We start from the raw sequence: 23873 nt of genomic DNA on the forward strand, positions 1-23873 counted from the left end.
GGGAAGGCTCAAAATTAGCCCTGGCAACGGTTCTGTGGAACCGTGCAAGGAACGTCAATGTTCCCAACTCGCCTAGTCGGCCAATGGGAGAGATAAAATTAAAGTCGACTTTGACTTCTTCTTCTTTTGCCTCCTCCCTGAGTGTCTGGAGGACCTCGAGTGGGATGAAAAGGAAGTTGGGCTCCTGGAGCGGTCTTGCGTCCTCCTTATTGAACGGGGCTGTTACCTCCAAGGAGATGAGCTTCAAGGACCGCTCCCTGAAAGCTTTCGGAGCCATGTACCGGCAGTTGGAAAACGACTTCGAGTAGTAGTCTCGGTCTAAGCACCAGAGACATACCTGGTGGGGGTCCGTCACCAACATGGCACTGTGGCAGGCGTCACATAGCTTAAACCCTGTGTACCTAGAAGTCATCTTCCTGCACAGATGAAAAATGTCTTGACAAAAGGGTAGAAAAAGGCCTTGATTCCAAATCTGCGCTTTAACCGGCATGGAAGGAAAAGAACTGATGACGCATGCCTGGGTGGTGCCTTTATAGGCGACTGTGACGTCACAGACAGATCCAACCACGCCACATGGATCTGAACGACACCACCCGACTGTGTGCGCAAGAGTATTGCTCTGAAAAAGTTCCAGATTCCAAGCTGACGCCAGGAAATTCTAAAGGTAAGCAATCTGCAGCTAAAAGTCTCTATCGGATATTACAAGCTGTTTCTTAGAAAGCTGAACTATATCATGGGTTATTCGGATCTTACAGGCTGGTAGGTAACACAGCAGAACAATCTCTCAATTTATACTGATTTTACAGGTGGTGCTATAAACAGCAAAGCTACCCTTCACAGCGCAATGCTTTCTAGGTCTAGTTCTGTAGTTTGATTTCAGCCGTCGCACCCCACCTCCTCTGTACTCCAGGGGTTCCTCCCAGGCCTTGAAACTGTTGGATTCTTTAAAACGGAAGAATGTAAATGTTGCAATACATTTTATCTGAAAACACCAAACATGGGCTGCGTTCTCGGTTCGTTATCATTTCACATCCAGCTCCCTCGCGTCTGTCCATTAGTGCCTGTTTAGCCTTGCCCTTCTCCCAAACAGTTCCCCCTTCATGCACCTTCCTCTGCTCTCTCCGGTAGCCCTTCAGCCTGCTCATTTCTCCCCTTCTCTGTAAGCCTCTGGCTTCATCCACTCCCCCATTCAGCGCCTCGCCAGGGGCAGTAAGTGCTGTATAAACTTATATTTCTCCTTGCGCGCTTTCGTTTGGTTCCTTTTTCAAGCCCTCATCCTCGTATCTCCACAACCCTCTCTTCTGTTTTCATCCTCCACTCTACTTCCCTTTGTATCTCTTCTTCTTCCTCTCCCTCACTCCGTTACTGTCCCTTGCTTGTGTCCTCTTCAACCCGCCCACTTCCACCCCGTCTCACACCTTCACCCAGGGCTTGAAGTGGGAAGAATAAACTGGGGGTCTCTCAAAGGGGCGTGGCCAATGTAATGAAGGGCGTGCTTTAAAAACACATAAGCTATTAATCTGTGCTTAGCATCGTGTGCCGCCTGACTGGCATTTTGCTGCTTCTTTGTGTCATTCCATCCAGAGATATAATGCAAAAAGTAGCAACCTACAATCAGCCAGGTCTGTTGTTTTTGTCAATGGTTGTTAAATGCATAAGATAAAAAAGCAACAATGGGTTTGTTGTATAAAATATTGAAAATGCTTCAGTTCTGAAAAATGAGACTGTTAAAGAATTATATTATAACCAGTCTCTTTGAAGTTATATTAAAGGTAGCACAGGGTGGTACTTCTGCGGAGTTAAGATTTTTTTTTTCACCCTGAGGTTGAGGGCAAAAATGGAAAGCTAGATAGGGACCCGCCTTGGCACCTGCTTTTTAGAACTGTCCGTGATGTGCACCGGCAGTACTCAGCCAACTTAAATCCCTGATTTCACCCCCACTCTTCCGTCTTCAGACCGGATGCCTTCCACTGCTCACGTGGTTACTCCACCCTGGCCCGCCTCCTAACTCTCCGTCTCTCCTTGCTTCTGTGTCCTTTCTCTCTTTCTGTCATCGTCCCTGCCCTCCTCTCCTCGGCCTCTGGCTCTCCCTCTTCCACTGTCTCCGCATTCCTCCTTTAACCATCGTACCCATCCCTGCTCGCCTATCTTTCACCCCATCTTCTTCATTTGTTCTGGCTGCCCTTCTCCGTACCTCTCTCAAACCCACCTTTACCACCTCAATTTCCCCTTCTTCACCGTACTCCTCTGCCCCACTCTGCTCATTTTGCCTCCCCCCCGCCACTTTTCCATGCTCCTTTGGTCCTCCCTCTCCCGCACTGGTCTGCATCCCCTCTTTCCTTGCTCCCCCTACCCACCTTTCTTTCCCTTTCTTCTCAATGCTTCTCTTCCCACTCTCCTCTCTAGTCCGCATCTCCTCTTTCATTGCTCCCCTACCCACCTTCCTTTCCCTATTCTTCTCAATGCTTCTCTCCCCCTCTCCTCTCTAGACCACATCTCCTCTTTCCTTGCTCTCCTACCCACCTTACTTTCCCCTTCTTCTCAATGCTTCTCTCCCCCCTCTCCTCTCTAGTCCGCATCTCCTCTTTCCTTGCTCCCCTACCCACCTTTCTTTTCCCTTCTTTTCAATGCGCCTCTTCCCCCTCACTATTCTGCACATTCTCTTTCATTGCTTCCCCCACCCACTTAGCTTTCCTCTTCTTCTCAATGCTACTCTTCACCCCTCCCCTCACTACTCTGCATCCCCTTTCCTTGCCCCCCCACCCACCTTCCCCCTTCTTCTCAATGCCCCTCTTCCCCCTCCCCTCTCTAGTGTGCACCCCCTCTTTCCTTGCTCCCCCTACACACCTTGCTTTCCCCTTCTTCTCAATGCTCCTCTTGCCCCTCTCTGGTTGGCACCACCTCTTTCCTCGCTCTCACTCCCCTCTTTTCTTTCTTTCCCATTCTTCTAAATGCTCCTCTTTATCTCTCCCCTCAATACGCTGCACCCCCTATTTCCTTGCTCCCCCCACCCACCCACCTTTCTTTCCCTCCTTCTCAATGCTCCTTTTTTGTAGGAAGCTTGCCTGGTGTGTGGTGGACACCTATGGTGTTGGCACTTTCTACCAGGTCCAGGTATCCCCTATTAGTGAATGTAGGCAGTGTCTAGGAAGCCAGGGCTCGCTAGAGGTAGCTGTGGATGAGCAGCCAAGACTTATCTAGGAGGAGTGTAAAGCACTTGCAATACCATACTAGTCACACAACAACTTTCACACCTGAAAGGATACTTAGAGTGTTGCAAAAATAAGGGAACTTTATCATGTTAACATTAAACTAGATTACTTATAGACTAGCCCCTAACCATATATATATATATATATATATATATATATATATATATATATATATATATATATATATATATATATATATATGGTAACAGTTAGGAATTAGCATACAAAACAACAAGCACTGGTAAGAAATATCAGAACATACTAGGGCCCTAGGGGAGGGCCAACAATATACTAAAATAGTGGAATGCGAAGTCAGGTCCCACACCTAAGGATGTGGAGTAATTAGTCGGAAGTTGGGAGAACTCGGAACCCCGAGATGTGAGTACTTAGATGACCCCCAGGGACCAGGACAGCAGAGGTAGCTTACCTGGTTTCCCCATAGGCTAACAAGGAGACTTAGAAAAGGAACTTTGCAAGAACAGGACCAGACCGGAGGAACCAAAAGGTGGATTCTGGAATAAGAGGACCTGTAAAAGAAGGGGACAGTGTCCAGTCCAAGATGGAGTGCCCAGCCGGGGCAGGAGCCACAGCCCACCCTTTTGAGAATGAACATCTGTGTTGACAAGGGAGGATGAAGACCAGCTACGGAGTCCAGAAGCAGCAGAAAACTTCCCGGAGTTGTCTGGTCGCAGAGGGGTCAGCAGTCAGAAGGACCGCCAACAAGCCTTAACAAATGCAAACCATGGCAAAAGAAGAGTTGCAGGGCTGAGGAGGACCAGCAAGGTCCTGGGGATTCGACCTTTGGAGGGGAGTCTGGGATGACCCTCAGCAGTCGGAAGAGCCAGCAGAAGCAATCGCAGTCCCCACAGCCAACCCACTGCCAGCAGGCACAGTAAGTTGCAGTGAGGCCCGATCAGCACACCTAGATAGGAGTCCCATGTCGCTGGAGCAGAAGAGGGGAGACTGTCCTTGAAAGGATGAAGTGCTGGAGGCTGAGGATACTTGGAGCCTGATGATCCCTTGGAGCAGGAGCCAACACGCCTTGGTTGCTGCAAGAGTCGCGGTGCACAGGGGTACTGCCCTGCAAAGAGAGGGAAGGGCTCACTGTCTCCCAAAATGGACAGAGGGCAGAGAGGCCCACCACCTGTGTTGCAGGATCCACGCAGTATCGGGGGAGAGCAGATCAACGCAGCCAGACGTTGTTGCCTTTGGTGACTCCTTCAGTCCAAGGGAGATTTTCTCTTGGTACAGCTGAAGTCTTGCTGAACCCAGAAGATGCACAGCCGTGGAAATGTTGCAGTTGCTGGAAAGAGCTGGGGAAACAACGTTGCAAGGTGAGGTATCAGGAGTTGCAGTCTTGTAGGTTCCTAAAGTGTCCAGTTGCGGTTCCAGTCGCCAGGAGCAGAATAGACTGATGCAGCGGGGTCCTGTGGAATCTTGCACATTGAATCTGGGGACCCACCCACAAGAGTCCCTAAATAGCCCTAAGAGGGGGTTTGGTCACTTTGTACAGTGACCGCCTATTATTGGGGGTCACGGAAGTCACCTGCCTGACCTGGCCACTCAGATTGTCCCAGGGGCCTCCACACATCTTGTTTTCAAAATGGCAGAATCTAGTGGCCACCAGGAGGAGCTCTAGGCACCAATGCTGGGGTGGTGAAGTGCAGGGGAGTAGTCACTCCCCCTTCCTTTGTCCAGGTTCGTGTCAGAGCAGGGACCTGGGGTCCCTGGGCTGGTGCAAACCGGTTTATGCAAGGATGTGTTACCTCCCTCTCCCCAAGGAAATCCTTTGTTCTGCCTTCCCTTGCTTGAGCTGATCAAGCAGCAGGTGGGCTGAAACCTGTCTGAGGGGCTGAAGCAGTGTGGGCTGCCCGCAAATCCCGAAAGACTAGTAAGAGCAATACTGGAAGGGTCCTCTAAGGACCCCCTAGTGTGCATGGAATCATGTCACCAATACTGGCATTGGTATTAGGGAATTATTCAGACATGTTTGATAACAAACATGCCTAGGTTCGGAGTTTCCATTATGTAGCTGGACCACAGATAGTGAGTGAACTGTGGCCAGTACACAGGTAAAATGACTTCCTCGCAATTACGAAGTCCAGTGCACAGAACTGGAAGTTGTAGGAGCACCGCTGCAGGGGTGCCCTCACACACAGGGACCTGCACCCTGCCCTTTGGGCTGAAAAGACCTGCCCTAGGGGTGACTTACAGTGACCTGGTGCAGTGACCAACAGTGAAAGGGCGCATGCACCTTTTCACGCACGCTGCAATGGCAGGTCTGCAGACACAGTTTGCATGGGTTCCCATGGGTGGCATAATACATGCTGCAGCCCATGGGGGGACCTCTGGTGTGCCAATGCCATGGGTAACCATGCACCATGTACTAGGGACTTAAAAGGGGACACCAGAATTCCAAGTGTGGGGTGTAAAATGGTACCAGGGTAACCAACTTTGGAGGACAGAGCACAATCACTGGGTCCTGGTTAGCAGAATCCAAGTGAAAACAGTCTAAGCAAACTGACCACTGGCAAAAAGTGGGGGTAACCATGCCAAAAAGTGTGACTTTCCTACACCCAACTTTCTTTCCTCTTCTTTTCAATGCTCCTCTTCCCCCTCACTATTCTGCACCCCTGTTTCCTAGCTCCCCCTACCCACCTTTCTTTTCCCTTCTTCTCAATGCTCCTCTTGCCCCTCTCTGGTCGGCACCCCCTTTTTCCTCGCTCTCACTACCCTCTTTTCTGTCTTTCCCCTTCTTCTCAAGGCTCCTCTTCCCCCTCCTCTCTCTAGACCGCACCCCCTCTTTCATTGCTCCCCAACCCACCTTTCTTTGCCCTTCTTCTCAATGCTCCTCTTCCCCCTCCGCTCTATAGACTGCACCCCTTCTTTCCTTGCTCTTCCTACTCTCTTTTCTTTCCCTTTCTCAATGCTTCCTTCCCCCTCTCCACTCACTAGTCTCCTTCCCTTCTTTCCAGCATCTCCCTGCCCACTTGTCTTACTCTTTTCCCTTCTTCTCTATGATCTTCTGTCCCTCCCGTTCACCAGTCTCCCCGCCCCCTCCACTTCTTTTCCATCGCACCACTCAATCCTTTCCCACTTTCTTCTGATCTCTGCTGCCCCCGCCTTCCTGTCCGTTTTCGGTGGCGCTGCTCTCTCCTCTGTGCTCATGGCTTCTTCCCTTGCTAATTAGAAAATGCCCAACAAGCTGCTAATTAAGAGCCGTCCGTCTCCCCCTGTCCCATCTCGTCAGTGTAATCAGCACAGATCTGAGGCTCGCGCTGCTTTCCGTAGCCAGGATTACCGGCCTGACCTTCACACCAGAAAGGAACCGCAAATTATTCTCTTAAATCCCACTTTCTTCCACCCGGATGGCCTCCTAATTAGGCTTATTAACTATTAATTATGAACTGGCCATCGGTCTAATCAGATCAGCAGGGGGCAGGGACTGATCCCCGCCAGGGTTCAGTTTCCGCGCGCCTTTAGGCCTTGGCAGGTCATCGGTGCTGGGCTGGGCTTTGGGGCAGTCGGGCACCGCCCTCGCAAGCGGATCCACTTGGCAGTGCCTGACTTTTAGAAAGTCCAGCCCCAGGCTGACAGCCATCTTTCCAAAGAGTAGGGTTGCGGCCTCCCGCAATGCTGTCAGGACACCATGGGGCACATATATCCACACTCTGCGGCAATGCCACTTCACAAGGACTGATGCAAACTGGCGCAAACAAAATACTTTCCAGTGCAAAACTTTTTTGAAGCGGAAAGTTGTAATATAAAAGTAATGCAAGCTGTGATTTGCCCGACTGTGTTACTTCAGCACTGACAGACATGATTTTTTTTTTTTACACAAAACCCTATCTACTACCACTGGTAGACATGGCTTCGTGCCAACAATACAGCTTCCTCAAGGCAGGGGCTGACAAGGAGAAATTATTTTATGTGTCCTATCTTTTCACACATTGCACGCTTGTTGTACTATAATACAGCACAAATATAGGGGGTCATTTCTACCCTGGCGGTCTATGACCGCCAGGGTAGGTGACGGAGGAAGCACCGCCAACAGGCTGGCGGTGCTTCCGGGGGCATTCTGACCGCGGCGGTAAAGCCGCGGTCAGAAACGGGAAACCGGCGGTGTCCCGCCGGTTTCCCGCTGCCCCAGGGAATCCTCCACGGCGGCGCTGCTTGCAGCGCCGCCATGGGGATTCCGACCCCCTTACCGCCATCCTGTTCCTGGCGGTTTTCACCGCCAGGAAGAGGATGGCGGTAACGGGTGTCGTGGGGCCCCTGGGGGCCCCTGCACTGCCCATGCCACTGGCATGGGCAGTGCAGGGGCCCCCTAACAGGGCCCCATTGAGATTTTCAGTGTCTGCTATGCAGACACTGAAAATCGCGACGGGTGCCACTGCACCCGTCGAACCCCTTCCACTCCGCCGGCTCCATTCGGAGCCGGCATCCTCGTGAAAGGGGGTTTCCCGCTGGGCGGGCGGGCGGCCTTCTGGCGGTCGCCCGCCAGCCCAGCGGGAAACTCAGAATGACCGCCGCGGTCTTCTGACTGCGGTACCGTCTTCTGGCGGTTCCCGCTTGGCGGGATGACCCCCATAGTGTGTGGGACGCTTAATGTTCATTCATAAGCATCTGATTATAATAGAGTGGAGTAGTGTGAGGAAAGGCTATATTCCAGTACAGAGAAATACAAGGCGGGTGGGGGGAGGCGGGGGGATGTTTGCAACCTACTGGCTTTGTCAATTAGTTTTTTAGTACTACTGTACAACATCCCGGTACTGTGCAGCCTGGCTAAATGAAATAAGGCTATTGCGTCACTTCGCACCGCTTATAGGCGTCAACAAAATGAAGCAACTGCTTATTCACTTTTTACTTGCCGATCCATGTAGACTCGACAAATGCAAAAATAAAATGCAAACACGCATTTATGTTTTTCTTCTATTGGAAACTGAGTGGGGATGCAACATGGGTGAAGGGTGCAAAAGCAATATAATACACAGCGTGTGGGGAGGAAACAACACAGGCAGGGACCAGAACCAACATAGGGCGCGGCGCTATGGGGGGGCTAAAGCAACACAGGGGACTGAAGCAACACAGAGGGCGTGAGTGGGGGGAAGCAACATAGAGGGCATGGGAGGCAGGAGCAAATGTGGGAGAGGGGAAGCACGTTGAGTATGGAGGGCACGAGAGAAAAGCAAATAGGTGAGAAAGAGAGCATTTGGAACGGAGATGGGAATCAAAGCACATGGGCAGGTAAGCAACACTTGAAAGGAACACACAAGGGCAGCTATCTCCCCTAATTCTCAAAATCTCTCATCCACCTGAATCCACTGATGCCCCTCCTCTAATACCCTACCCCCAATCTCTTGCATGAAGGATGTGCTCAAGAGTTCTTGGTGAGTCCTGCACCACAAGAGGTACTGGCCCTCCAATCCCACTTTAGCTGAACCAACTAAGACCCGATTGTAATCCATATGTAGGAGTCTGAACCTAACCATCCCAATCTCCAATTTACACTGGATCCTACCCAAGTCCTTCTTGTACAACCTACCCTGTCTGCGATCCTGTCCATATCCTCAATCTTTAGCATGAAGGACTGGACCTAACATCCCTTGCAGTTCCTGCACCGGGGTTTGGCCTCATCTTCGTAGTATTCACTATTCAGTTATATACCATTGCAAATCAGGAAATATCTGTACTCGACTCTGTACACATCCACACGTATCTACTGGTGCCTCTTTAGTTTTCCTTATACTGTACTGTGTCTCATCATCCTAGTCTTCACTTCACAGGAAACTACTAACCCCGCTGGTATTGCCTATATTGGTGCCTGAACAATTCCCGCATTCATCACTTTGTGAGACTGCTCCCCAGTGTCTACCCCCCGCCATGTACCTGGCCCCTTGTGTAATCCCTAAAGTCTGTTGTAATCAGTGCAGTATCTAATATACTGAAATGCAACCCTACACCTAAGTACCCCCCAGGTGTCTACTGTAATCCTCGTAGTCTCGACTTCACTGCAATGCATCCATGCCCCTCTGATAAACCTGGGGTCTGGCCTATCTTCACAGTGTCCACTCCACTGCAATGGATCAAGGCCTCTCGTGTAATCCCTGTAGATGTTTGTAATCCTCTCTGTCTCCAGCAGAGACTGGAAGCACCCAGCCCTCTCGTATAATCCCCAGGGTTTATCCTAATCTTTCCACTCCCCAATATACCAGAACACACCCAGGCCCCTCGTATAATCCCGAGGGTTTATCCTAATCTTTCCACTCCCAAATATACCAGAACACACCCAGGCCCAGGTCTGTACTAATCATGCCAGTCTGAGGAATCAGTTCATCCCCCCTGTGTAGTTACTGTGGTCTGTTGTATTCCTCGTGGTATCTAATGTACTGGAAGGCACTTCTACCCCTCGCAATTCATCCCCTCGTGATTACTCTACTCCCCGCAGTCTCCAATTCCCTTCAATGCACACATGCCCCTTTGGAAATGCCAGGGGTCTGCTATCATTCACTCAGTCCCTAACACACTGGATTACACTCAGACATCTTTTGTAATGCCAGGGATCTACTCCAATCCTCCCAATCTCCAGTGGAGTGCACACATGCCCTTTCTTTGATCCCTAGGGTTTGTTGTAATCCCTCAGGACTCTAACACACCAGAATACACTCAGACCCCTCTTGTAATCCCAGGGATCTACTCTAATCCTTTCAATCCCCACTTCATTGGAAAGCACACGTCCCTGCTGTGATCTATGGGGTCTGTTATAATCTCTCAATACACTGAAATGCGCTCCGGTCCCCTGTTGTAATCACTCCTCTGGTCTCTGTGCCACCATTCCATTCTGTAATATATTAGAATGCACCTCCCTTTACTAGCCCCCTTCCTCCTCTGATTGCTGCTGCCAACCCCCAGTCTGCATTACCCTCAGTTACACCCATGCCCATCTTGTATGTCAGGAACCTGAAACACAGCTCGTAGTACCCACTGGCTGCACTGCCCACACTCCAATGTACCGCCACAAAGTGTCAATGTCCCTGGTGAACCCCAGGCTGAGCCTTTCTCTTCTGCTCCCAGTTCTGAGCAGACAGCACATTTACTTCCCTTGAGTGGCTCCCACTTATTACCATTTCCTTGCATTACCTCCGTGAGGCAGGGCAGTAAAAGCCAGAGCTCCAATTCCCTATAGAGATTACTGCTGCCTGGAGCAGGGCTCGACGGTCTCCCCTTCAACCAGGATTGCGCCTTTCTCATGTGTGTCTCCCCAAAATGGCACATCCTTCTGAGAACCAGTGCAGGAGTGGATGAGCGGTGCTTGTGGCAGGGTGGGCGTGAGCCATAACCTCACTCTATTTAAATTCCCTTCTTTAATGCAAGGAGACAGGCAGGTTGGGGTGGAACAAAAGACACAGTCTGTACAAAAAAGATGAGAAAAGGGAGGGCAGCCTATTAACGGTGGAGGACGAGAACACGAGCATCATGTCGGATGGGAAGGGGACGTCAGGCACTTTTTAGGCACTGGATCAAAGCTAGCCAATAAAGGGGGATAGCCTGTGGTCTATGTATTCATTTATAGTTCACAAAAGAAGAAAATAAGGTAATACATTAAAAGCTAACTCAGTGGAAGCAAGAACAAAGAGAAAACGAAAATAGGTGTGGGGGAGTTTTCTTACAACACCAATTTACCAGGTGCTCACATGCAGTATTTGTTAAAGAGGAGAAGTTTCAACTGCAAATTAGATGTGTCTTAAAGAGGTTGTTGTGATTCATATTGTGGGGGGGGGGGGGGGGGGGGAGCCTGCAAATGTTAGTTAACATCAAGTGAAAGATTGTGCCACTGTATGTTCCTCTTTGAAGGTTGGAGGCCCTAAACAACAAGGTACTTACATTCAGTCAGTCTTTCTGGTGGATACTCCATCTAACCATATCCGTCACCTTTAAATATCCCCAGGTGCCAGACTGATCTGCAAGATTTCAGCATAGCCCTTGTATGTCAACAGGCAGTGTTGTGCGGCTGTGCACTGACTAGACTCCAAACTGAACTGATAACTGGATCCATACAGTATACAGGCGCTGCTACCAGTTTCTTTCTGGACACTGGCTGTACCCTCGCTTGCTTAGCCCAAAAACGAATTGCTTATGCCAGTGTGCAGATCTCCAATTGAGGATCTTTGTGGGTGGAAAAAGAGTCCATTCTGAAGAAAAGGGCGGTGGGAGGGCAGTGAGGAATCTGAGGTTAGCTAGTATTTCCACTAGAAAGTGTAATACTGAAGGTAAGTAACTTGTTCTTCTAATGGATACTTCCAACTTCAGATTCCTCACATTTAAAACAGATAACAAAGCTGTACCTACCCCAGTGGTGGGTCTGTAGACTGGCTCAAACCAAAAAGTCCTCCAGGATTCAAAACAGCACCAACCAGCTTTTGGTGATGATAGGTACACATTCTCTCCACAATATAATGATGACAATTTGTATTTAGACCTACCAGACGCCAGTGGGCTCGACACTTCCCCTGACACTGGAGAGGTCTGCCTCCGCCCACTGATCCTTCCACAGAAGAGTCTGATTCATTTGCAATGGTCATTAGAAGGGTGGCTGAAGTCTCAGATCTACAGTTGTCTTCCATAGAAGTAAAAATCAACGTTATCAAGGAAATGTGACAACCTGGATTATCATCATCAGAATCCCTACTGCCATTTTAGGAGGTCTTGACCAACACTCTCATGAGCACTTGGGCCAAGCCCTGCTCTTACTCATCTCATAACAGACAAGTGGCACACTGTCACGTATGCACCCTGGGTTACCCTGCCTTCCTGGAGCAATGCCATACTCCTAATAGACTGACAGAATAGACCTCGAACAGAAAGGTTTATCCTAATTATTTTCCAAGTACACTCAGGACAGAGAACTAAAAAGAACTGAGGCATTTTGTAAGAGGATGTTTTCTTCTGCTAGCTTCACCCTAAGGTCAGTCCACACCAGCTGTTTGCTGGGAAGGTACTTCCAGGCATTATAGGATTCGTTGCCTGCGATTCTAGCAGCAGGTTCGGAGGAATTTCATGCTATTTTGGCCCACAGCATTGAAGATAGCCAAGCTTAGGCCAAGAATGTTATCCGGTAAGACCTGGACACGACAGACTGCTCAGGCAAAGAGGTCAGCAATGGCCTGGTGCTCCAGTGCCACCTGTGGATGAGATCCACAGGCTTCTCAAGGTCCGTTCAGGCATCACTTATGATTATGTCTTTTGACACGTCTCACCAAGCCTGACTCGCCTTACAGGTCTTTAAAGAGTAGAGCTACTTAGCGCTCCCTCAGTCTTTCTGCATCCTGCAAGGCAGAATGCTCAACAATTTTGCCCCTTTCTTGATATTGCTAAGGGCTTCGCCTTCAAGCAACATCAAGGCTGATTACCCCATAAACAGGCAATCCAATCCTGTTGGTGTAGGCATTCTGGCAGACACAGTCCAGTTTTAACACTGATTGTACCAAAGATTATTGTTGGAGCGATCAGCTCTTGTGGGTTGCACCAGAGCAAAGAAAGACAAGACAGGGCATCAATGGACTTTGTCTATATGGATAGTCCTCTGCATTAAGATCTGCTATATGATGGCCACAAAGCAGACTCCAGAAGGGTTTAGGGCCCTTTCCACAAGGTCCTGGGCTGACACCACAGCATTAGAATGCATAATGCCTGTCCTGGATACTTATCTGGCTGCAATGTGGGAGCCAGTGCACATGTTAATTAAGCACTACTGCCCTGACAGCCAGGTCCAATAGAAATGGCGTTTTGGCCATTCAGTCTAGACTCACCAGAACTTACTCAACAATGGGGAACCAAAGAAGTGTTGCAGTGACTGTGAGCTCTCCTGAGAAAGTGTGCCACGTACAGGTTATACATACTCATAGATCCTCAGGGCAGGGGTGCTAGAAACAAAGTGCACAAAACTATAACACCCTCTGGAAATTAGCACCACAGACAGAATTCCCAGATTAGGAAACCCTCAGGGAAAAGGCATCAGGGATTGGCCACATAGACTGAGAGATCACTAGAGAGAGGTCACTGAGAACAAAGTAGCAGAGATGTATTTCCCAGGCTGTGAGATCATCAAGGACGACAGTACCAGAGACAAAGTCACAGGGTTTGATATCATCATGGAGGAATGCACCAGAGACAGGGTTCACAGGGCAAGGGATCACGAAGAAAGATGGTACCAAAGACAGGATTAAATGGGTATGGGATCCTAAGAGAGGGATCACAAGAAGCAGGTTTCACAGGATCTTAACTTTTTTTGTGACGAAGTTATCGGTGACAGGATTCACTTGATGTAAGATCTTCAGAGAAGAAGGTACCAGAGTCAGGATTCACAGGTTGTGAGATCACCAAGGAATACAATATCACAGACAGGGTTAGTAGGGTGTGAGATTCTAACATAAGGGATCACAAGAGACAGGTTTTGCTGAATCTAAGCTTTTTCGTGAGGTAAGTATCTGAGACAGAGATGCACAAGATACATCGTACAGCCTATACGATCTGCAGGGAGGGGAAACATAGAGGCAGAAAGGATCCACAGGGCATGAGATACACATGCAGGATTCACAAACTCTGAGATCCTCAGGGAGGGGCAGTGGATCCAGGAGACTCGAAAGCTGCAAGATCCTCATTCAGACAGCAAAACAGGCAGGCAGGCACCAACGGCTATGAGATCCTCATGAAGAAGAACGTGTCAAAGGGAGGGGCTACTAGACTGTACGAATCCCTGGACAAAGGTATTAGAAAAATATTTTTCAGGCTCTGAGGGGCATAAAGCAGCAGACAGCAAGGAGTTCACAGGGTGTAAGAGCCTAAGTGAATGGTTACAACAAGATTCCCAGGCGGTGAGATCCTCACAGAGCAGGTAATAGAGACAGAAGGGTTCCATAGGCTGTAACATCACTAAGGAAGAGGGCACCAGGGTTCACAGTGTGTGACATCCTAAGACAGGAGTCATGAGAGACAGGTTTCACAGGATGTGAACTTCTTCGTGCAGACATTATCGGAGACACGATTCACATGATGTAAGATCCTCAAAGAAGGGACCGGATTCACAGGGTGTGAGATCCTAAGAGAGGGGTCACAAGAGAGAAATTTCACAGATTGAGAACTTCTTTGTGTAGAAAGTTTCAGAGATAGGATTTACATGTTGTAAAATCCTCAGGAAGGGGAATTATAGAAAGAAATTCTACATAGGTTGTGAGATACACGTACACAATTCACTACCTATGAGATCCTCAGGCAGCAGCAAGAGAGGCTTTACATGTGTTTAGCTCCTCGGTGCGGGGCTATGGACGCAGGTAGGTGTGAAAAGCTGTGAGGTCCTGAGACAAAACAGTCTATGAGAACCCCTGGGAAGGAGGCACCAAAGGAAGGATTCCCAGGCAGTGACACCCCCTGGGAAAAAGGTACCAGAGGAAGGATCTCCAGGCTGTGACACCCCATGGGAAGAAGGAACCAGAGGAAGGATCCCAAGGCTGTAAGAACCACTGCCACGGCACTCCAGAGGGTGAATTCTGGCTGTGGTCACCAGTACAAGTGTTTGGGGCATCAAGACAGGCTTGACTCTGTGTGAGATTCTGAAGACGACATGAGTGAATAATATCCTCGAGAAAGCTGAAACAGGCTTCAGGGGTTGTGAGACACGCAAGAAAGGAACACCAGCGACAGGTGTCACAGATCCACTGTACTGGGCTCCGGAAAGAGGATTCTTCGAATGAGAGTTTCGTCAGTGAGCACAAGAGAGGCAGGCTGAGCATGCAGCGAGATTCCCGGTTCTCTCATTCCGCTGCTCACACTTGGCCGTGGGCCCTGACGAGGCTCCCTGGCTCACCCCGAGTGGACCCCCAAATGCCGAAACTCTCTGAGCGGAGACATGCGTTCTCCCTCCGCGGTCATCTATGAGGAGAGAAACCGCAGCCTCCTTTAGCCCACAAACATGTTGTCCCCCGTGTGTGATTCACTGCTACAGGCCTTTTCTGCCTCATTGCCAGAGCCCCGTTTCATGGGCGTCCCTTCAGCTTAAAAAAACAAAAGAAGCAAAAAATACTCCATTCGCGAATCCTGACCAACGATTAGAAACCGTGGCGATTAAGCAACAGATGAAAACGCGGAGGAGGGGAAAGTGAGCTGCTGTTGGTATCCAGAAAGAAAGACCATTTTATCCTGCGAGTGGCTAAGAGGCCTTTCTTAAAGACACTGTTGTTATTACTAGTAGTAGCGTTATTAGTAACAAGCATGTGTGCACATACAACAGTCACTCTCTTGATCTGACCCTGCGGTGGGACGCCAGGCACCCGGACTCTGTGGCAGAATGCTTAGCAAGCCGTGGTGTGGCAGCTGTGAACACTGTGGCAGAATTCTTGCCAAGCCGTGGTGTGGCAGCTGTGAACACTGTGGCAGAATTCTTGCCAAGCCGTGGTGTGGCAGCCATGGGCACTGTGGCAGAATGCTTGCCAAGCCGTGGTGTGGCAGCCATGGGCACTGTGGCAGAATGTTTAGCAAGCCATGGTGTGGCAGTCGTGAACACTGTGGCAGAATGCTTAGCAAGCCATGGTGTGGAAGCCGTGAACACTGTGGCAGAATGCTTAGCAAGCCGTGGTGTGGCAGCCATGGGCCCTGTGGCAGAATGCTTAGCAAGCCATGGTGTGGCAGCCGTGAACACTGTGGCAGAATGCTTAGCAAGCCATGGTGTGGCAGCCGTGAACACTGTGGCAGAATGCTTAGCAAGCCGTGGTGTGGCAGCCATGGGCCCTGTGGCAGAATGCTTAGCAAGCCATGGTGTGGCAGCCGTGAACACTGTGGCAGAATGCTTAGCAAGCCGTGGTGTGGCAGCCATGGGCCCTGTGGCAGAATGCTTAGCAAGCCGTGGTGTGGCAGCTGTGAACACTGTGGGAGAATGCTTTCCAAGCCATGGTGTGGCTGCTGTGAACACTGTGGCAGAATGCTTAGCATGCCGCGGTGTGGCGGCCATGAGCACTGTGGCAGAATGCTTAGCAAGACGTGGTGTGGCAGCCTTGAACACTCTGGCAGAATGCTTAGCAAGACGTGGTGTGACAGCCGTGAACACTCTGTCAGAATGCTTAGCAAGCCGTGGTGTGGCACCTGAACACTGTGGCAGAATGCTTAGCAAGACGTGGTGTGGCAGCCGTGAACACTCTGGCAGAATGCTTAGCAAGCCGTGGTGTGGCACCTGAACACTGTGGCAGAATGCTTAGCATGCCACGGTGTGGTGGCCATGAGCACTGTGGCAGAATGCTTGCCAAGCTGTGGTGTGGCAGCCATGGGCTCTGTGGCAGAATGCTTAGCAAGCCGTGGTGTGGCAGCCGTGAACACTGTGGCAGAATGCTTGCCAAGCCATGGTGTGGCGGCTGTGAACACTGTGGCAGAATGCTTAGCATGCCGCGGTGTGGCGGCCATGAGCACTGTGGCAGAATGCTTAGCAAGACGTGGTGTGGCAGCCGTGAACACTCTGGCAGAATGCTTAGCAAGCCGTGGTGTGGCACCTGAACACTGTGGCAGAATGCTTAGCAAGACGTGGTGTGGCAGCCGTGAACACTGTGGCAGAATGCTTAGCAAGCCGTGGTGTGGCACCTGAACACTGTGGCAGAATGCTTAGCAAGCCGTGGTGTGGCACCTGAACACTGTGGCAGAATGCTTAGCAAGCCGTGGTGTGGCAGCCATGGGCACAGTTGTACGGCCTCTGCACAGCTGTCCTGTTGCTTTTCTGAAAAGTTCGAAGAAGGTTCCCCCGGTGCACCACAGCAGTCACTCTGTTCCTAAGCATTGATGCAGGATGTTTAGCTATCTGCATTGTTCAATATTCTCTCTTTCTTAAGACTATAAGAATACTGACATTAGCAGGCGCACCCCTTCCTCAGCGCTGGTGTAGAATGCTCCCCAAGCTGCGGCACAGAAGGTACATTCGCTTTCCGAGAATTTTGACAGAACGGCGACTGAGATGATGTTCCAGGAGTGCTCCGTTTCATACCAGTGTGACAAATACTTTGGCAAGCTGTGACACAGCAGGCAAGCTCAATGTGTATAGGCACATTAGACGTTCAAAAACTACAAAATGTCTCTCATTCTGAGTATGCTGGACGAGTGCTGAGCAAGCTGACAGCAGGAGTGCCCCCTTTCTAAACTTCATGACAGAATACAAACAGGTACACGGCACCATCTTGTTCTATTTTTCAGTGGTTGGTACAGGACAGGCCAGCAGTGTGAAGGTCCATCAAGGGGTATTTGCTGGCTGCTGCTCAGCATCCTTAACGTTCAGAAGGGGTGATGATCACGACATTTCACCCAGAGGTGCAACGCACAGAAGGACTGCACATTACAATAAATCATTGCATGCCATACACTTCAGAACAATGTGCAGCACTTTTAAAAGCCCCCTCCCTCTACAAGCCACAGGACCTCATGCTTTTCTAAAGCAGGAGAGCAACACTAAAACCAGCAGTACCTATGCCCCGCAAAGGCTTTGGTTAGGAGCCTCGGCTGACTCGCAGTCCGTCTCCTCTGGGTCACAGTACTGGGAGGCCCGCACCACTGAGGGTGGACCAGTATTATTTATTTCCCATCGCAAACACAGGCAGTGAAAATACAGAATGGCCCTCAGACACAGGGAGAAAACTCTCTTTGCAATGGGCCATTCAATTTTTGTTCAAGTGAAAAAAACCTCCCTCTTTATGAGTTTCTTTTTTCTAATCAAAAAAAGTTTGCTGGGAGAGTCAATTCAACATGTCTCCAGCTTGGCAAACCTTCAGTACTGGGGAGAGAACCGATGCTGTGGCTTCCTTTCCAGTACCCTGGTGGAACCCCTGACCATCCATCAAGGCCTAACTAATCCTCTTAGTCCTCGCCCTAAAATGTAACTCAATTAGCCATGAAACGCTGTCCTGTATCCACTACCAAACTTGGTAGTTTTTTTCCCCGTACCTGAGGCGCAATCCCACCTTGAGAAGCCAAGTCCCACTCCAGAGCCACACGTCTAACGCCAGAAGCAGCTAATCATCACCCACCAGCATAAGTACCTCCCTCGGATGCTCAAACTCCACCTCCTGAAGCCCCATCTCACTTGCCATATTGCTTAGGACTGATAAAGATGAGCAAGTCCCTCACAAGAAGTGAATGGCCTCCTTAGAAGTCCTGGTCTTTCACTCATAATGCAAAGAAACTCTCAAGAAAATCAAGCCTCTTCCCAGAAGCTCAACCTATGCGCTCAGCGCCCCCTCACCCCTACCCTAGCCCCCAGCCCCCAGCCTTTATAATACTAGGCCACTTCCACAAAAGCATGTCTCTTCCCACAAGCACTAGATTCTTCCCCCGATCACTAAGGCTTATCAAAAACCACAACTACTATGCAATAAATCTGTCCTTCCCCCGTAAACCTAAACGGTGATAAACCCAAATCCCTCCACATAATCCCAAACATCTCCCTTGAAGCTCAAGCGCTCCCTAGAAGCCCCAACCCCTCCCTAGAATCTCAGCCCCACACCGTCCTTGAAGCTCGAGCACCTCCCCAGATGCCCCCACCCACTCGCTGTACCACAGAGAAGATGAAAAGCTTATTTACATGCTTCAGTTCGAAGAGCACCTCCCGGGTGAGATCGATTCTTTTCCTGTTGATGTGCTTCACGGCCACAATATTTCCCTGTGAAAAGAAGAGCGAGAAATCAGGCACAGTGACCAAAATAGGGGCAAAGGTCAGATTTTATAAAGGCCAAACAAATTGCTGATAAGGATGTCGGGAGGGCAGTGCTGGAGTCTGAGAAATGCCACTGGTCTGCCCACAATTCAGAGACATGTTGGAACCAGAGAAAGGTCATTTATTATTACATAGGACAGGAGGGCTTTCATTAAGGTCAACGTGCAGATTTAAAGGTTAGAGTTCTGAAAAGGCCGCCACTCTTCCCAACAGAAGTGATATGCGCATTTTACAATACACAACAAAGCAAAAGACATATGGGTCATCACGAGAGACAGCAAGAGAAAGAACAGGAGGTCGCTGCCACACACCATAAAGAACAGTTTAGTAAGTAGAGGGCAAAGAAGGAGGTCGCTGCTGATTTTAGAGGAAGTTTATGTGTAGGATCTGAGGGCAGAGGTAGGTCAGCGCCAGAGTAAGAGTATAGAGAAAGTTCAGTACCACAAAAGGATACTGTTACCCATATGGTGATTTCTTTACTCCTAGCCTGCATGCTCTCTCTCTCACAGCACCACCGGAAGGTGTGAGCGGAAACAGCTTCAAATGGAGTTTTATTTGTAAGGTACCATGCATGAGACATACATTGACACCATACCTTATCCCATACATATTCGTACTATTCTTATTTTTACTTCTTATACAAAAGAACAAATCAATGTTATTTTTTCACCAAAAGCTGACGATTGGAGGGAGGCTGTTGATAATAAGAGGAAGCCTATGGACGAGGAATATTGAGTCACCATAAAGGTAATTTCCATCCTGCTCCGACATTCTGGCTCGCTACCATTCACAACTTGTGGTGGGATTCCACGGCATAGAGAACAGAGATGGGGTAGAAGGCAGCAATGAACAGACAATGCCTAGGTGAATACACTCAGAAGAATCTTCTGAATATTGTTTCAGGAGGAAGCCTCAAGCGCAGAGTGTCCACAGAAATCGTTTGCCACTTCCCACTAAGCACCTAATACAAATTTCTTACTGGTAGGGCCTGGGGAATGGCATTGAAGCTCTCCTTGCTAAGATGGAGGATGCTCGGATATAACAGTGGTGGGACTGTCTCATGCAGTGAACAGAGGTGAGGGATGCAATACTTGATCCATATGGCAATGTTGTCCATACCGTCAGTTTTGCCAACATTACTGTCTCATAAAAGTTAACTGTGGAACACAGCACCATGATTTTATGTATGAAAAAGGATATGGAACTTAAGTCAGAGCTGTGGGGCATCTCGTCATGCAAAAGACTCGTAGGGATGGAAAAAATAGGGAAAATATGATTCTAATGGTCCTCAATCAACATCTTCGGACCAAAGTGGGATGAGTCTTCAGGACAAGGCATATTATAATGTTCAGAGGCGCAGAGGATACCAGCCTTGATGAAAATATCAGGGTAAAAGTAAAGCAACAAGAAGGATCTTTCCCAAGAGAGGAGTTTCAAACTGCGGCAGCCCATAGGTTCAAAGGATCTGTGCATCAATCTGCCAGGAATTTTAGATCTGAAGAGACCACTGTAGATATTCTCGGAGAGAACAGATGCACCACCCATGGTAGATTCCAATCAATTTTTTTGTTAAGTTGTAGTGGTAGATCTTGCACATCTTTATGAAATTCTGATTAGGCTAGTTGCTTGAAAATGGATCAGACATTGTCCACTGAGCAGGTTGATGTCCTCTGACACTGGCAGAATCCTAGTCACTTTTTTCTGTACTATTTTATGTTGAAAAATGTCCTGGCAACTACCAAGACGTCTATGTTATCTCAAGAACAGCTGAGGTGGTCACACATATCTCCTCACTACTGCTTTGATAAAGGCTTTTGGGGTGAGAAAGCTTTCAGCACCAGAAGTTATCTGGAGAGTCATATGTAATCAGTCCCATAAGGCATTGACAGAGAGGTCAGTTAGGCCGACTATCCAAACTGCTGAGGCGGTCATGGCTGCCATTTGCTAACTATGGGGCATTAAAAGGGAGCCCACCAGGAATACAGTAACATACGTCTACTATATCAGGATTGACAACAAACGTGGGTTGACTGGGCTAGGCTTGGACTTGCTGCCAAGCAACTGATTCTTACGCTCTCCCTTATGGAGGTCAAGGAGTGCATGTGAGGCCTGGTTTAGAGTACCACCACTATGCACGGTGCCAGTTGTCCCAGATGTCCTCAGAATAGCTAGGCTTAAATGGCCCTGTTTTCCAGCAACAGGACAGAGTTTGTTTCTGTGCCAGTAGTCTCTCTGGTTCAAGGAAATGTCTTTCCCAGTTTTTGTACAGAATATTATGGATTGCCTGAATCATCTGATGGCGTCAGCAAGGATTTGGGGTAGTACATTGAGATATCAAGATTAAACATGCTTTGCAGCGCTATGGCAAGACCCTACTTTGCTGACTCCGTTGGTGAACTCAATATACAATCATCCATCTAGCTGTAGAATCTGCAGAAAGGGTTTCAGAGCGCCCAGTATCTAGATGGGAGTAAAGATTAGGCCAAATGACACTATCTTGCACTGGCAGTGTTGGTTTCCTACTGGAATAGAGCTTACCTATTATGTACAATAGAAAAGGTACATGGAAGTAGGAGTTTAAGAGGTCTACTGAAAACAGCAAATGGTTTGCACTGGATAAATTGCAGCAGGCCCTAAGCTAAAACCAATACCTTGAACTTCTGCTGGGCCCTGGTTGAGACCCTAAAGAGCTATAATGGCGAGTAGACCTATGCTGTGTTTCTTAACATCAAAGTAGAGGGAGTAATAAATAGCTCATCCCGCTTTTCTTGGGCAGCATTGGTAATAATAGCCCCAAAGCGAGTAGCCCTAAAGCAAGGAGCCTTTTGACCTCCTGCAAAAGATACCAATTTCGATTGGGGAAGAGCTGGCCTTGATAGACGTGTCAAGGGAATCTCCAGAACAGCACCATTCCTCATCATCAAGAGGATACAGGCATTGTGATGATTTTGGTCCAGTGATGATACTGGAGGGAAAAGTATGCGTCCTACCACTGGAGTGGACTGGCCCTTTTAATATGAAGTAGAACCTAAAAAAAGTAATTTGAACTTTATAGCTCTGGTGAGGACTGGGAGATGGCACTAGACTTTCTCTTAAACAACATCCTCCTGAACTATTGGCTGGGACCTGAAAAAGAGGATGCGGCTGGCATAGGCATGGGGCAAAATGAAGATCTAGTTTTAAAATATAGAAATTCCCTTAGAGGCCGGAAATAGATGGTCATCTTGACGGTACCGACTGGAAGGAACTCAACACTGACATGTACTATGCCTCGTTTGTAGTGTTGGAGGACCTTGCCTTTAGGAGGCTCCAAGAAGTTAGGACTTGATTCAGAGTGAGGCAGAAAGGGTACTCTGTCGCAATGGCAGAGGCTCCTTCCACTATACTGAAGGTCCGCTCGCCTCATTTAGAGATAGGCGGACCTTCAGTATGTAAGCGGCGGGGACTCCCCGACAGAGGTTTTGCCATTTATCCAACCGCCCTATTTAGAGTGGGCAAACAAATAGCAAGTTTTTACTTTCGCTTACTTCCATGTAAAATGTGGCAGTAAGTGAAAGTAAAAACATTTCAATGATCCCCGCGTCATTGGAAGGCCTTCAACTACAACAGATTTATGTGGAGCTGAGTTTCCACTGGAGACTAGAGTGCTTTGATCAGCACATCTCTCAGATGATGTCCCCAGCCCAGAAGAAACACATCAGTCAACAACGTTAGCTCTGGGTGAGAAAGGGAGATGGGCCTTCCACTCATCAGACTGCAGACTGGCAGCCATTACTGCAGAGTTTGTGTAGTTTCCTCTGAAACTTGGATCACATCCGACAGGTTTCCTTGGTGCTGGGCCCACTGAGACTTAAGACACCCACTACACATCCACCTGGATAAATCAACAACCAGAATGCATGGGGCCAGCAGGCCAAAAAGCCTCAGAGCTGATCTCCCCAGGTCCTAGGATGAAACATCGTAATCATAGCCCAAAGGATCTGGAAGGGAGGAAAGGCCCTGAACTGCACAGTATCCAGAAGAACTCTTATAAAAGTAAACTTCTACTATGGAGTCAAGTGAGAACCCCCATGACATCAAAAGGTTAGCTATCGTCTGGAGGTGGTCTACAACTGACTGTGGCAAGTCTGCCTTCAACGGCCAGTCATCAAGGTAGGGGAAAACTAGTTTCCCTACTATCCAATTATGTGCAGCCACCACTTTCATAAACACTTGATGCGTGCAAGGTAGGGCCGAAGGAGAGCACAGCAAACTGAAAATGCTCCTGGCCGACCTTTAACTGCAGGTGAAGTCTGTGGCACTGCAAGCTGGGAACATGAAAGTACATGTCCTGCAGGTTGAAGGCAACCACCCAGTCACCCAGGTCTACCACTGCAGACAGAACTTGAGCTAGAGTAAGTATTTTGAAACTGTCCATCTGAATGAAGGAATATATGATGCAAAGATCTAAAATAGGATAACGCCCTCCATCCTTCTTCAGCATCAGCAAATACCAGGAGTAACAGCCCCTCCCTACTTCCATTGCTGACACCCTTTCAGTGTACCCTATGGCCTGTATAAACTGCACCTCTTGCAACAAGATGGATAGTTGCTCCTCTAAAAGCTGCTCTAATGTGGCAGGAAGCTGAGGTAGATCGGAAAGGAATGGAAGCCCTGTTGGATGACCTGGAGGACTCATCTGTCGGCACCTGGAAAAAAAATCGAATCCTGCCTCACCATAAGGTAGGTCTGTGTCGCAAATGGCAAAGTAAAGCGGCTTGGAGTCTGATGTTGCTGGTATGGGGGACTGAGTGGTATGGTGTGCTAGGTGACCTACACTATGTCTGCTTGATCCCCGTCCTGGACAACAAAGGACTGGGGAGATGGCTGTGGTGCCAGGCATTTCCTATGCACAAACCATCTGGATTAGCCTAGAAAAGGTC

The 23873-nt window shown here is 48.9% G+C and overlaps 1 protein-coding gene across 1 annotated transcript in view; it reads right to left on the minus strand.

The window, feature by feature from the left end:
- NPR1 (natriuretic peptide receptor 1) overlaps positions 1-23873 on the minus strand; it is an 806130-nt gene that overhangs the window by 231039 nt on the left and 551218 nt on the right. Inside the window, exon 10 of the mRNA XM_069218195.1 lies at positions 18820-18897. Coding sequence (XP_069074296.1) covers positions 18820-18897 — 78 coding nt within the window. The remainder of the gene's footprint in view (positions 1-18819; positions 18898-23873) is intronic.

This window comes from Pleurodeles waltl, chromosome 12 (assembly GCF_031143425.1).
Source record: "Pleurodeles waltl isolate 20211129_DDA chromosome 12, aPleWal1.hap1.20221129, whole genome shotgun sequence".
Taxonomy (NCBI): domain Eukaryota; kingdom Metazoa; phylum Chordata; class Amphibia; order Caudata; family Salamandridae; genus Pleurodeles; species Pleurodeles waltl.